Source organism: Drosophila novamexicana, unplaced genomic scaffold (genome assembly GCF_003285875.2).
Source record: "Drosophila novamexicana strain 15010-1031.04,08,12 unplaced genomic scaffold, DnovRS2.1 tig00001062-arrow-arrow-pilon, whole genome shotgun sequence".
Classification (NCBI taxonomy): domain Eukaryota; kingdom Metazoa; phylum Arthropoda; class Insecta; order Diptera; family Drosophilidae; genus Drosophila; species Drosophila novamexicana.
In genome coordinates, this window is record NW_020824838.1 from 1699234 (window position 1) to 1715224 (window position 15991).

The following is a 15991-nucleotide window of genomic DNA, read 5'->3' on the forward strand; positions in this document are numbered from 1 at the left end:
CCTTCTGCCTGTTACATACATTTGGATTTTGCACAAATACAATATACCCTTATACCCATTTTTAATGGGTTCAGGGTATAATAAAAGATCTCTATGTAAATGTATGTAAGAACAACGCAAGCCCAAACGATAATGAAGCGCCCGTGTTGGGCGTGGCAAGTGCAGAGATAAGCAAACGGCAGCCGCAGTGCGCTTGCCGCGGCGAGTGCCGTTGATAATTGCCCGCGTGCGTGACAAATGCAGCTCGCAGCGAGATATATTAAAAAATATAGCATACTTACATGCGCGACAAGCGACAAGATGTGTAGCGGAGTGGGTTCTGAGCAAGGGTAATGCTGCTTATTTATTATGCTGTGCAGCAATGTCAACGCGTTGCCTTATTAACAATGCGCGAGGTGTAACGCAGATAAGTGTTAAGGGTTGAGCCACGAAGGGGGATCTGGGAGCTCGGGGTATACTATGAGATTATTGCACAATAAACAGCTCGGTCCATTCGAGCGCACATTTTATGCCCACGTAATATTTCTCGATGTTCATTTGGCGTATTTTCTTTTTCCTGTGCAGAAATGGAGTGCTTTCAACGATTCTCAGAGCAGCCCAAATACACGGAGGTGAATCCACGCGAGGACGCGTTGCTCACATGCAAAGTAATCGATAAGCGCGGCTCGTGCTCCTGGCAAAAGGATAACAAGGTAATCTCGTTAGAAAAGGTAAACTAGTCACACATATTGACAGTGTCCATTTAACTCGTATATTACATAAAGGCTAGTGTTTGCTTGCACTTTATAAATATCCTTAGTACACATACGCAGTCACAATATTAACTGAAAGTCATTTTATATGCATGGCGCGTCCTGTGGTTCAATTAAGTGTTGTTTTGGCTGCCAGCCTAGGCACATGTGCCAAAAGTAATTTACGCCCTTCGGTAGGACGAGATAATACAAGCCACTGAGCTTGTGGCAAAGATGTGAGCTTTGCTCTCGCCATCGACATGCCCCTGGACAGCGTTTCTTTGCCGAGCCGACTGCGCTTCTTATTGGGCATATGGCTGGCCAAACTTTTAATCGAAAATGCGTGACAGCTCGCACCGAAGCCTTGGGCGGTTACACACTCATGCATACACATACATATGAACTCAATTAGATTCGCCGTCGCGCTACATGGAAACGCTATTATGACCAACAGCACATATCTAACAGTACTCTTCGGTACTATTTCCCCAATTAAACCAGAGATCTGCATTTTTTTTACCTTTTTTCCAAATATGGCAAACTTTTACCTTTAAAAAAAAAAAAAAAAGGATTACTTCAATTTCCATTTTCCATTTAATGCACCTCCAAAAGGCTCAGACAAGCTAGCTAATTGCTAGCTTTGGTCTTTTGCTCTTTGCCAGCTTTGCCAGTTGACTTGAAATAACTAAAGAAGCAAACATTTTAAAAGCCAACAAATGTGTGTATGTGTGTGAGTTTATGTAAAGTAAAATTAAATTGCGTATGCTGTTGTAAGATGTAAAATGAGAGTTATATGATTTTATGTAACATTAAGTCTTGATTAGACCATTTGAAACTAAACAGGTTCTTAAATGCCGTGTGTAGATGAAGATGTCTATTATTTTTTAAGTCTGTATTTTCGTATCGTATTTCTGTATATGGTATAATTAATTTTTAATATCTGTGCTTAAAACTGTTACGAAAGTATACTTTTCGCGTATTTCTAATAGTCGAAATAGTAAATATTAATATATTTCAATATATTTGAACTTTTCACACAAAAAAAAAAACGTGCTCCTTAATAATTTATATGAAAATTATTTTGCAAATACTGCATTAAGAAAAACAAGCTGTGCATTCTCCTACAATATGTAATAATTTTCATAATTTCAAATGTAGCCGAAGATTACAAACGCAGAGTGAAAACTGATATCATTCGATTAGTATAAGAGCGTGTGTTATGGGTGGTAGCAGGGTATCTTCCAATCGATCTCCCACTCTTTTTCTTTCTCTGTATGTCAGTCTTCTGGCGAGACGTCATGTTTTGGTCGGCTGGTGGGTTATTGGTTTTTGGCATGGAAGCAAAACATCTACGTGTTAATTTGCATAGCAGTCGAAAATATTCTGTACGATACGAAGCAGAGTGGACTCATTATTTGGTTGGCCCGAGTCCAAGGCATATGAGAGGCTCGGTTTATCTTTAGCTTGAATATGATTTTGCTGCTTGTTATTCATGGCATTCAAAGCATAACTTTTAGATGCTTCTTTTCCGTCTGCCCCTGTCCATCTTCCTCTATCCCTCTTTCTTACTTGTATCACTCCTTGCGGTCCATGCAGTTGCCTCTGCAAAATCAGATGCACGACGGGGTGTGGTTGGGGCTGGCGTTTCAGGCTACTTGCATGACAAAAATCACAAAGCATTTCAAATGCACTTTTTCATATGCTGCACATCGCAACGGTCGCATCGCAGCGCATTGCCTCGATTTGCAGCATATACTTAAATGTTAACATGGCTTGTGTCTCCAGAACACTAAGGAGCTGCCATGCAGCAAAACACATAGATGGGCATGGCCAAGCAGGGCATTTGCATGCGTCGAGTGTCCTTTACATGTGCAACCCTTACACACACACACAAAAACATTGTTGCTGTGTTGTGTTCGCTTTCATTTAAAGTTCACCCTATTTTTGAATATTTATAGCAATTGTTGGTTTTGCTTGTGTGTTTGCTTTCAAAATTCGGTTGCCCATTTCTGCAGGCATTTGTATGGCTTTCCATATATTTTTTGTATAGTTATCGTAAGTAGACAACTTTCATGTCTGTCCAAACTGTGGAGCTTCCACTTCAATTGAGGCTAAGTACAGTCTATAAATACTTCTTGTGCAAAATGTTTATTAAGAGGCACATTCGAGAATCGTTTGAAGACCTTACCCCGCCCCCAAATATCCCCAGATACAAGCAACAAATGGACCAAGGAAGAGCTACACGGAAAGGGCCATTGATCGAAGGCGAATAGTTGTTGGCCAATTGCAAAAGTGCTTAACTGTCTCTTAGCTTTGGAGCTATTCAGATGTACATAATTTGGACTCAGCAATTTTGAGCCAAACATAAATATCAACTACTAAAAATGCCTACGACTATGGATCAGCTATTAAATACCCTGTTTTTATAGCCTTACAAAGGCTTTTATAATTTTGTCTCGAAATGTATAACGCATAAAAGGAGATATCTCCGACCACATAAAGTATATATATTATTGATCAGTATCAACTATTGCCTAGTTGATATGTTCATGTCCCGCATGTTTTTCTATCCGTCTGTCTGTTTCTATGCGAACTAGTCTCCCAGTTCTGTCGTCATGAAACTTAGCTTCCCTATTTCTGTTGCACGCAGTACATATGTCGGAACTGGTTGGATCGTACCATTATATTATATAGCTCCATAGGAACAATCGGTCGTAAAGTATGTTCTTTTATAAAAGACATTGTTTTTAAGATATCTAAGCCATTCTCGCCATCAACTATTTGCACTGTATTTTTTAAATGCGAACAAAACATTATGAGCATTATGAAAGGTTCGGTCTGCAAGGGTATGAATTCTTCGTGTTAGATGATCGATATTTTTCACTTCGATGGTATAATCCAAAATTTTAAATATTTTATGAATCGATTTACAAATAATCATTTCAATATTTTATAAGGTGTCTTATTTGACAGGTAGTCAGGTAAATATCAAGTACCTAACAATGTATTGATTCATATTAATCCATATACTTAGTATATATTCAAAGGCAGAAACTATTGTGCTCTGATACACAAGTCAGCTCTTGCTCAATTTGAGTACACAGTATAATCAAGAAAAAAATAACTGACAAAGAAAACAGAACAATGCGGTATGTTGTGGTATAGAAGATAATGTCGATTGGAAACGATTTAGTTCACTTTGAAGGCGGTTACCAAAAGCACAACCGACACACACACGCACACTCAAAAATGGTCACAAACATGCACGTTCAAGCAGCAACTAGGAGACAACAAAATATTTGCTGGCTTTCAAAATTGTTATTTTGACAATTGGCAGAGCTAGGCCAACAGTATTGAACATCATTCGCTTTGTATTTTAGCCAAGAGACACACACACAGGCACACCCAGAATAACACAGATAGATTCGCTTAACCCCGGTTCGCCGGCCAACACAGCTGCAGCTGACCAGACGATGGTTGGCCAAGATAGCACACACAAAAATGTCGAAACGAAAATGAAATAATAATTTAAATAATTCTCAAATGAAATGCCTTTTGGCCGTAGCTAATGTCGAATGCAAATGAATCCATTTGCATAACTGTACGAATACTGAATACGAATATGCGAATATTACGCGTGCCGTTCGACCAAATGTTGGAGCCAGACCAATCACATGAAATGTCATGCAATATTTTAGCCGTCTCTCTGCCTGTCTGACATATTGTGCTGCAAAATCCCTATAATTTGCAATGCTGTGAAATTCCCTCAAATAAAAACATAAAAGAATAATTAATTGTTTATATAGCTGCATACCTGATGCTATTGATCCTTGTGTGGCGACTACAGTGTACAATTAATTTAACCCATTAGATGAGCAGACATTTTAATGGTTCAAGGACTGAGCAACCTGGAAGTCGGCATACGGACAACGTGAACGCAATTAGGTAGCTATGGAAGCATTCCCGACTGGATACAGCCGGACACACGAGGGGGGCGTGGCACTGAACATAAATACTTAAATGCGAACGATGCCATGCTCAAAGATCACTAATTGTAATTTAATTTCCAATTAGCAAACAAACTAATGCCAATTTAGAAACGGCAACAAGGAAAACGACTCCTGTAAGCGGAGCTAAATGACACGTAGTTGAAAATGGTATCAGACAGGCAGCTGGCCGGGCCAAGGCAGGTTGGGCTTGGCCGGGTCAATGGGTTGGGTCAGGGCCATTCAAAAGCAAACCTGCTGGCTACACTCTCTGGAAATACATATATCTGTCTGTTTCAGTGACTCTGTGTGTGAGTGTGTGTGTGTGTGCATACGCAAAATTATACGCCTGACTACATCGAAAAGTTAAACATGCTAAACATGTCGATGTCCAGTATTCCGCCCACAGCATTTCATTCGTATCCACATTCACATCATCCTCATCATGGTCCTCCCACTCTATTGTTTTAGCAGCTTTAGTAATACAAGAATCGTCTTCCTCTCTCCTCACATATAACAGCCAGTGGGCATCTACCCGAAGAAATACGAATGGGCCGCACGTCCACTGAGCGGCAATGGCGCCTTACAACTGGATCTACATCCGCCGCCTCCCATGCAAATCGGCGGCGACTGCTCCCTGTGGATACGCTCGGCCACCCTGGACTTTGACGACGGCCTGTGGGAGTGCCAAGTGACGGCCAGTGATTTTACCGCACAGGACGCGCTGACCAGTCAACCGGTGCGATTGGTTGTACGTGGTGAGTGTTAATCCAGCAGCTGAAATCAATGTCGCCCAACGTGGCGTATGATTAATGTTTGGGCTTCATCCTAGAAATGCAACTGGTAGCGCTTCTAATTCAATATATCTTCGCACGAAAAAGCTTTAGAACTGCGTTACAAAATGAGTAAATCCTTAAAGGAGACGTGTCCGAGTTTATAAGTTATATTTTATTGAAGGGGAATCATGTTTTTTTTTTACATATATTTTTTGTTTGAATTATTTTTACTCATTTGATCAGCATAATCAGATCTTATATATTATTTGAACTAATATTCTCCGATTTTTGATGCTAATGACTAAGGAAGGGTGAATGAATATATTTAGAAATCAACTTAGATTTAGTTATTACGTTAATTTATTAGTAGATCAGCACACTTTTGAGAGCTGCATTTTTTAAAGCTATTTTTTACAACTTGTCATGTACAAATTTTTTCCTACTGGCTTACATGTGTTGAAGGAATCTAATACCCATATAATATAAAATCAAATATCTGTTGAAAATTGCGATCTTGTATCAAATTCCTCTTTATCAATTTTATCTCATTAAAATTGACCAACCGGCAGAAGGTCGCATCTTCCATCGCTTAAAAAATGTACATATAATCTGGCTCAAGAGTGTATAAATATATACTTAGGGGTATCTCTTAGTTGGGCACTTTCTACAAGAAAATTCTTTCTTGTTTGTTTTATAAAATATTTTTGTGAAGCTCATCAATTACGATATTAAGTATGCTACAGATTAAAATCGTTTCGAATAAGGGAACTAAAGCCATGTGGCTTACTTAAAAAACACGTGCTTTATTAGATATATGGATATTTGGCACTCCAAAAATAACAGTGGCTTTTACTTTAAACTGGTGTTAAGGGTTGTCCGTTTGATGTTCTCGTGCATATCAAATAAATTAAATAGCAGCCAAAGAGCAGTCTTCGGTGAGACGTGTTAGTTGGGGGCTTCAATTAAATTTACCCTCGAGCTGCTCGCAGTGCTGACATTTATTGCTGACCCCAAGAGCCGTACTACTAATCTGTGTATACCATTTCTCTCCTGTTTTTCCCACACACACATTTAGTGGCGCCACAACGTCCACGTCTGGAGTTTGAGAGTGCACCGCTGCCGCCGGGCCACAATATCACGGTAGACGCCGGCGCCGTGGCGACTGTGAAATGCGCCTCACATTATGGTAATCCGCCTGCAACGCTCAAATGGTATTTGGGTAAGTAGCGGGGTTGTGCGGAGATGGGGGTTGGGGCTGGCAGTTGTTATCCTTTGATTGCAGTTGTTATCTTGTCTGGCTGTGATAGTCGTGTTAATTAATTTGAACGATTTGCTCTCGACAGGCGACCAGGAAATCTCGCCCATACACCCGCAACTGAATGCCACCGAACCGGACAATACACGCACCTGGTCAGCCACTTCGGTGGTGCAGGTGTCCGCAATGCGCGAGCGACACGGCGACATACTGCGCTGTGTGGCGTTCCATGAGAACTACGAAGCCAAATCGGTACCAGTGGAGGCCCGTCTCGATGTCAAATGTAAGTCCAAAAAATAAAATAATAGCAAAAACAAGCAGAGAAAAGTTTAGTCACCAGTCTCCGGCTAGACGAAGGAGCGCGTCCCTTGGGCATGGTCCTTAGCTTGGCCGGCTGAGCTGATTGCATTACGTTGCATTTGGCTTAAAGTCAAAAACTAAAAGGACATGGCAAACAGCTGTAACAATTCAATTAGCCACAATTTGCAGCAATTTCCTGTTTTGTTAAGCAATTCAAGATTTTTGGCCCCAAGACGAGCAGAAGGACAACTTCAATGTTAGTTGCTTGTTGACTTGTTTTTTGTGCTTGTTTTGCTTGAGAGTCAACTATTGCTTTTCTTCTCATCCCCTTCTTGTGCCTTTTGCAGACGCGCCAACCATTCGTCTAATTGGCTCACCGGAAATCGACTTGGAAGAGGATAAGGATGCGCTTGTTCTGCGCTGCGTGGCCGATGCCAATCCGCCGGCCAGCATCGTTTGGCGACGTGCCGGACGCTCTGAGATAGCCAGCTTGCAGGTAAGCCAGCATCAGCCCGCCCTCCCCCTTAACTCTCTATAGCAAACCCATTATCCTGAGCAAACCTATAGACCGGCAGCGTGGCATCCTGGCAGCCAGGTTCTATTCCAGCTTGTTGTTTATGTTGCTACGAAATTTCGACGTCGCTTGCCTTATTTATCTTAAGTGTAGCAGAAATTTGTAATTGTATTAAATTGCCATCTCTCTCTTTCTATCTGCTTACCCGTCTCCCTCTAGGAAACGCTGCAGTTGCGTCCCGTTGGACGTCGCGACGCCGGACTGTACACCTGCCAGGCACAGAACTCGGTGGGCACCTCGGAGCAGCTGTCGGTGCAGTTGGACGTGAAATGTGAGTCTCTTATAATATTTATCTTGGCCGCGATTGTTGTTGTTTCAGCATTTGCTTGGCTAACTTTTGCTTAATTTTGTATTGACGGTCGCTTCTCTGTTTATTCTGCCATAGATCCACCGAAAATTATTTCAGCCGGCCCGGACCGTCTCACAACAGCGCCGCTCTTCAGTCCCGCCGCCTTCGAATGCGTCGCCGATGGCAATCCCATGCCAGCCTACAAATGGGTCCAGAGGTGAGTCCAAGGCCCCCAGCTCCAACCATCCGTGGAATGCACAAGATGAAGGCTACATCAATTTTTGCGTTGCATACTTTTGGGCGTCGTGGGGATCACGCAGCCGGAATGCGTATAATGCTCTATATATGCACTGCAACCAGAACACGCGCATTCGAAAACTCCCTGTGGCGTTAATTAAATCCTTCAGCATTCAAGGCTGCATATACGTAATATTTGCGCACATCACATACAAAGCCCTTAATATGATGTTGCTTTATCAATATGCCGTGGCTTGTTGACGCAGCTCACCCGGCGCATAAGTAATATTGCATGCAACGCAAATAGAAAGTCTGTCTGAGACGCGTTCATACATATATGTATATGTTTTAAAAACCCAATACTTAGCGGTTAAACAGACTTTATACTCTAAAGAGGTTTTGCTTAGCTTACCCACTAATAACTATTTTCTGGAAAGATAAACTATATCGATTTTAAGACTAAAGATTTTTGATCCTTAACGCTCAGACAAAATAGTTAAAAACATCACTTAATAAACTTATTTTGATTGAGAAAATCTTTGTCTAGAGAAAATCGTTGTATAGAGAAAATCTCTGTATATTTTGTGTATTCTTTGTGTATTTTGTCCATGACTAAATAATTTGATTAAATAGTGTAAAACCATTTTTGTATGCCATGTGTTAGATATACTATAAAAGTCATAGTCTTATACTCCCTATAAAAGACGCGAGCTATAAAGTCAAATATTGAGTGTCTAGTAAATATCTCGGTTATTAAGCACTACGAGAAGCTCCATAAAAATATAGCGCTCGTTTTAATAAAATAAGATCATGACATTGAATTGAAATTGAAATTTCCTGAATGCGGGTGAGCTTCCTGTTGGTGGTGCACAGCACAGTCAAACAGTAGCAAACGCAGAAGCAGCAGCAGCAGTCGCACAGCTGCTATGCAGTTGCATGCTTTTATGGCCACGCCCAACATCTATTATACTTGATGCTAGCGTCATTTTAATTAGCTGCACAGCGGAAGTCGTGCACAAAAAGGGAGAATAATGGGGAGGGTGGAAGTAGGGAGAGAGAGAGAGAGAGAGAGGCGGCGAAGAAGAGTGAGCGAGAAGTTGGGCTGCCACATTTTTGTTATGGCTCAGAATGTCAGTCTTGTGTCGGCAGCCTCTTTCTGGGACATTAATATGCAAAGCAGTGCCACACTCATCCGTCCGCTCGTACATTCGTTTGTCCATTCAACAGGCAGCAGCTCGTCATGTTGGAAAAATCGAAACACAGAGTACAGTACGTGCCACTCTGCGTTGCATGCCACCAAGCCAAACTCAGCGCCAGATCAGCAGTCTGTACGTGATTTGTGATTTCATTTGTTTGCATTTCCCTCCTCGAGGTACTCATTGGAGTTACATATGAGTGTGTGTGTGGCTGTGGGCTCTTAAGCTGATTCGCTAGAGCGTCAAATTCTAATAACAAATGCCACATGCAACGTGTTGATTTAATGAAGCGTGCCCGCGCGTGTTTATCAGAAATTAAATGTCAATTGTTGAAAACTAATTTCCACGCGTAGCCCAACCTCCCACCCACACTCAAGACACATTAAATGGCGCGTGCCTCGCAAAACCAATACGGGGCGTCAAGTGTGTGTGTGTATGTATGTGTTGTTATGTGTTTCGGTGTGTTTTCGTGTAATAAATCAATGGTGGGCGCTGTTAATAGGCTACCTATGCTGAGGTGGCGTGCATGCCAAAGGCACCGTTACCGCTGGCTAACGGTGTCCTTTGCTTTGACCCACCTGAACCACACACTGACATATGCAAATGCAAGCCACACAACCGGCCGCCACTTGGCTTGCAAATATATTTGCAGAAGGAAAAGCCCAAGCGAAGCATAGGAAAAGGCATGTCACTTTGATTTACGTGAAAATATTTCGACGAAACCTACACAAAGCCCCGCTGAATAAAGACGTAGGAAGCGCTTTGTGGTTGGATTTTTTGTCGAATTTTTGAGACTTCATTTGTGGTGCAGGATTTACATTTAAATGGCTTGCTAATTTATTGCTTTTAATTGCGTCGCGTCCCTTTAAAAGCCGCTTTAATTGACGATTTAAGCTGGAGACAGAGTCTATGCAAACTCTGTATCGAGCACAACTATGTGCGCATATCAAAGGAATTTGTCTGGGCGCAATCCGAAACTCTGGCCAAAATGGGTGTGGGTGTGGCTGTGTGTGTGTGTGTGTGTGTGTGAGTGTGTGTGGGTGTGGCTGTACCGAGCTGAGCTGAAAGCATTTCCCAACATAAAAGGCATTTCTCATATTAAAAAATGTATCAAATATTTTTTGCTTGCAACGAAAATATCTCGCTCACAAACGCAATTTTCAATATTGCTGCACAAAACTTGCAACAGCAGCAATGGCAAATGGCCCCAACTCTAACCCTTACTTGCAATATAGGTGCTGCGTTTTACCCACTGTAGTTATAGTTCAAAAAGCTGACAGCAAAAAAAAAATAAAATGAATAAAAGCGCAAGGCGAAACGCTTCAAAGTATGCCATGTCTTTTCTTCATTTCACCTCTATTGATCATCTCTTTAGCACTGAACTTCTATTATTGATTTTCTGATTTCTACTTGCAGAATCTCGCATGGCTCAAAGTACGTAGAGCGCGGCAATGAGCCGCGACTGGTCATCGATAATGTCACCTATGAGTACCAGGGCGAATACGAGTGCCGGGCCACTAGCTACATCAATGGGCAGGAGCGGGTAGCCATATCCGATCCCGTGTCGCTGCAAGTTGTGGGTAAGTGCGGACCACACATGCGTGTATACATAGTTATTTTTTTTATGTATGTGTTGCTGCGGGGCAACCGCAAATGCCACAGCACCGCAAAATATGACTACAGACACAACTGTCGCCAGAGCAACAGGAAAAAAAAATGGTGTACAAAAAATAGGAAATTTACTGAAAACTGAGTTACGACATGCCAAAGGACGTGAGCAACTGTTGGCCAAGCTGATGACCAGCAGCCAGTATCACTAACAAAATAAAAAAAAATGTTACCTTTTGCATGCAGAAGATTAAATACCCTTTAGAAATATGGAAATATGAAATACGAAATTTGTATTTTCGTCCGATCGGCATCTAACTAATTTTTAAATCTTCTCATTAAAAAAAGCGTAAATCTGTTGATCTCAAACGCACACATGGTTGACAATTCTTCCAATTTTCTGCAACATTGAAGAATTGTATTACCCTACTACGCGAATGCACGTAAGACCAACAGCTTGTCATGGTGTGATATTAACTATGAAATTAAGGAATTTCGGCAATCTATTTAAAAATTTTATTTGAATATATTACGTAAATATATATTAAAGCAAACGCAGAACATATTTAATGTCCACTAAGCTGTAAATTATAAAAAAAAACACTGTAATTCGTGCCCCACCATGCGATTCTCATGGACTCGATCAAGCCCTTCAGATTTTTATGCTGTGATTATAAGTATTGTATTAACATGGGTATTTATATTTTTGCATGGCTGTTTCCATGTATGTCTGCATTATTACACAAGGTATATATATAAATATATTTAATTGCCGTTGCTCTGCAATTCTTAAAAAAAATTGGAATACCCTATGAAAGGGTACGGCGCATGGTCGCTAGCAAGTGCAGAGCTACGTTTAAAGAAACAACTCAACGTGTGCACCATGTGAGCGAGCTAAGTTATTTGGCCTGCTTCTCTTACCGCCTTCCCCGCACTCCGATTACTACATCGTTCTCTATGTGTTTTAGTTACACAGTTAAGTCGCTCGCACTGTCGCTCCCCGTGCAGCTAATGCTTACTTAAAATAACACAAAACTCCATTAAAAACTGCAACCGGAAAGCGCGTCGAAAACATTTTAAGCGCCTGCGATTTTGCCAATTCCCCTCCCACCCCCTAACCACCCACCCGGCAAGTTGTCGCTGCGCTACCCGCCCAATTTGGCGGCTGCAGGCGCCACACAGCAAATTTAGCAAACGGCAACTGGCGCTGGCGGCAACAGACTAAACCAAAATGTAACACAAAATCAAAATGAACTTATGACCACAAGAAAAAAAAAGCGAATGAAAACATACAAAAAAAATGCAGGCAACAAAATGAAGAAGCGCGGCCAAAATGGCAGAATATAACAACTGCCATGGCCAACACAGCCGCGGGCAAGAGTCGAAAAAGCGGGAGAAAAAAAAGACAGAAAGAGTGTTAGAGAGCGGGCGCGAGCGAGAGAGATAGCATATATATTTAAATTTAGTGCTGAATACCACAGCACGTACATAATTTATGGCCAACCAAGGACACGAGCAATTTAGCAGAGCCAGTCGGGAAAAAGTGCTATATCCTTTATGGGAATGTGTGTATGTGCACTGGCAAAAAAAATTGTATGCACGCCATCTATACATATATGTAAATATATATACTTGTTTGTGTGTGTGGTGTATGTGTAAAGTAACTAACGAACTAGTTAACTAACAACAGAAAAAAAAATAAAATAAATTGAAAGAAAAAAAAATGCAGCTCATTATGTGCAGCTGCGCGCAGACGCCATTGAAATACCCTACAGACAACAAAGTTTGTCAACATGTTTGGTCGCGTTTTCAGCGGCACACGACATTTAAAGTGCGTTTAACCGTGTCAGATTCAGTTCCCAACAGATACGCTTAAATTGGCTTACAAAATATGCTCAACGGTTAGGAAGTGTTCTCAGTCCTATTTTAATTAACTTGACAGCTTTTTAGTAAGTAAAACCTTTTTATACTCTGTTCACCTGTTCACAAAGTAAAAAGAGACTTGCCGCCTTTCGTCCGCACTTACAAAGTTGTGCAATCTAGAGACCCCAATTACGATTTAAAGTTTTGAGGTTTTTGTCCGTGGCCAGTTTCAGAGCTCGAGACCAAGTTTGCTTGATTAATTAGTAGCTGAACGTCTTTTGAGATCGAGCCGGAAGAATTCATGCCACGCCCATTTTCCCTCCACCAAATCGCAAAAACACCATACTTTCCAAGCAATGTGTTAAAGTTGCGGTCTAAGAGTCGCCAACCAAATGATCAAGGATATCAAGTTTTAGCTTTCCCTATAGCTGCGAACAGCGTATTGCGCATTCGACTACTTCCAACATTAAATATCTTCTTTGTTTCTTGTTTAATTATACGCTCATAATATAAGCTGAAATAATTTTCGGACCCGAGAACATGTAAAATTATTAAAATTATTCAGGCTAACGCTTATTCAGGCATTGTTACATTAATTTATCAAATTAATAATTATATAAATTATAATATTTGAATGATCAAATATATATGGAACTATACAAACTATGGAACTATTCAAACTCATCAACAATGGTTAAATTTCAACAACAATTGCAATTAAATATTCTTAGGCAATTATTTGTTTTCCTATCTGCACAAAGTATTTCAGCTGCAGCTGTTCATTATAAAAGTTGCGAAACCTAATTAATATCTCAAAGGCATGTTGGAAAGTACCAAGCATACAAGACCAAATAAATGTATCTACAAGGTAACTTGTAAATAGAAGAAAAATTAAATTAGTTCTAAATAAAAAAAGTAAGAGGTTCTAGTCGGGATCTCCCGACTAGGGAATACCCTGAACCCTCTTATTCCAACGCCAAAATGCAGTTCGCGCAACGCGCTCTTTTGAAGTATAAAGATAAATTCAATAAAAAAAAGTTCCCTTGGCAGGGTTCGAACTCGCAACTAACCGTATTATTTGCTGACGACTCTACTCAGCAGGCAAACCAGCAAATAAAAAACAAGTAAGAGGTTCTAGTCGGCAGCTCCCGACTAGGGCATACCCTGAACCCTCTTCTTCCAACATCAAATGCATATATATATATTCTATTTTAGAAGCTATATGTCAAGTTTGGTGACTCTAGCTCTTATTATTTACCAAAATTGCCCAAAAAACAGGATAACGATATCGATTTTTATCGATTGCTTGGAAACGGAGTAATTTATCGATTATCGGAAACAAACGATCTGCGCAGGCCCTAGGAGCACCTATATCTAAAATTTCAAGTCTCTAGCTCTTATAGGTTCTAAAATCCTTGCTTTCATAGATACGGACAGACGGACAGACGGACGGACGGACAGACGGACAGACGGACAGACAGACAGACGGACATGGCTAGATCGACTCGGCTATTGGTGCTGATCAAGAATATATATACTTTATAGGGTCGGAGATGCTTCCTTCTGCCTGTTACATACATTTGCATTTTGCACAAATACAATATACCCTTTTTACCCATTTTCAATGGGTTCAGGGTATAAAAATAATATTTTGTAGACAATTGATGTATGAGTAATTTTTTCCAGCGGTTGCTCGTTACTAACTTCTACTTTTTTTCTATTTTTTTAAGGTGCTCCGCAAGTGCTTCGTCTGCATCCCTCCATGCACACAGTATCCGTGAAGCGCGGTGAACCAGCCAGCCTCACGATGGTCGTCTGCGCCGATCCGCGACCGCAACGCGTTGCCTGGGAATGGGGTTCGCTACGTCTGGAGGCAGGTTCGGGCATAGGTGCGTATACTTAGCGCAGTGCGCCTCATTGGGCAGCTAATGAAAATGCAATTAGATGCATTGTTGTTTTCCTTTTTTAATAAGCTCAAACTCAATTAACGCATCAAACGCATTGCACATCACGCACAGCCAAAAGGGCTAGAGGGAATATTGTTTCTATGTGCGTTGGTTGCCCTGCTGCTCGGTTGAGTGCTCATTAACAAACATTTTCGGCAAATTTGACATTGAACAAACGTCGAGCGTGCTCCGTGAAGCTCAACAGGGGATACCAGGAGAGCGGGAAACAAACGTGCCGCACGCTGCACAAATCAAGACAAATTACATGTCCAGAGACGGGAGCTTCGACGCCAGAATCAGACGAATGCCACTATCATGTTGGGCTAGTGTGGTATTAGCATTGGCAGTGGGGCTTGGCCCAGCACTATGCGTAGCCCCGTCCATTGCCGGCGCTCGAGCAGACTTCCCACGCTTGTCAGTTGCCGGTAATCCTGGCTCCACCAGACAACGACACAACCAAGAACCATATGCTGCTCGTTTTTCACTTTAAACTGCATTGCGTAGCGTCTTTTGTGGGCCAGCTGCAGCTGCAGCCATCTCCAACTTCAGCTGGCAACAAATTTCGCGCATTACTCTTCATTTTCAGCTTGTCTGCATGCGCATCCGGCTGCCCGTCCGTCCGGCTATCCATCAGTCCGGCAACCCGTCTGTCCGTCTGTCCGTTTCTCTGGCCATGCGTGTAATCCGGCGTACTTGCCACTGACAGGCATCAGGCGAATCGCATTGCATGCTTAACCGCATGCTGCGTGGCATGGCAGATTCTTGTTGCGCATACGACACGTTGGCTCGGTTCTTTAATTATTCATATTTTGTATTATTTTTTCACTAATGCTGAGCTACGCACTTCATGAAAAACTGATATCACTCTCTCGCTTCCCCTCTCCATTTTTCTTCAGATCGCTTTCGTGCCGACGATATGCTGACGGATTCTCGCGAGGATTGCTATCTCTCTACATTGCACATACACCACACCGATGAACACGACTCACGGCCCTACTATCTTGTGGTGGAGAACGAGCGGGGCACCGATCGTCATGCCATTCATTTGATTGTGGAGGGTACGTTTGCAGGTGCATAGTGTTTTCTTTATTTTTCCTACCATTAACAATTTAGTTTGCAAATGCACACTAGCACACTGAAACTGTTTTCCTGCAAACAATTTATTCTACCGCGGAAGATAAGAAAGAGATTGTAGATTCAGAGATTTATTTACTATTCTTATTTAGTTCT

General features: G+C 41.6%; 1 protein-coding gene across 2 annotated transcripts in view; it reads left to right on the top strand.

The window, feature by feature from the left end:
• LOC115766186 (kin of IRRE-like protein 1) overlaps positions 1 to 15991 on the top strand; it is a 79066-nt gene that overhangs the window by 49193 nt on the left and 13882 nt on the right. Inside the window, exons 2-11 of one of the 2 annotated variants that reach the window (XM_030710030.1) lie at positions 565 to 692; positions 5238 to 5475; positions 6569 to 6712; positions 6837 to 7031; positions 7396 to 7544; positions 7782 to 7893; positions 8008 to 8128; positions 10761 to 10924; positions 14546 to 14704; positions 15658 to 15819. In XM_030710030.1, coding sequence (XP_030565890.1) covers positions 565 to 692; positions 5238 to 5475; positions 6569 to 6712; positions 6837 to 7031; positions 7396 to 7544; positions 7782 to 7893; positions 8008 to 8128; positions 10761 to 10924; positions 14546 to 14704; positions 15658 to 15819 — 1572 coding nt within the window. Of the gene's footprint in view, positions 1 to 564; positions 693 to 5237; positions 5476 to 6568; positions 6713 to 6836; positions 7032 to 7395; positions 7545 to 7781; positions 7894 to 8007; positions 8129 to 10760; positions 10925 to 14545; positions 14705 to 15657; positions 15832 to 15991 lie in introns of both variants that reach the window. The other variant, XM_030710029.1, reaches the window with a different exon arrangement.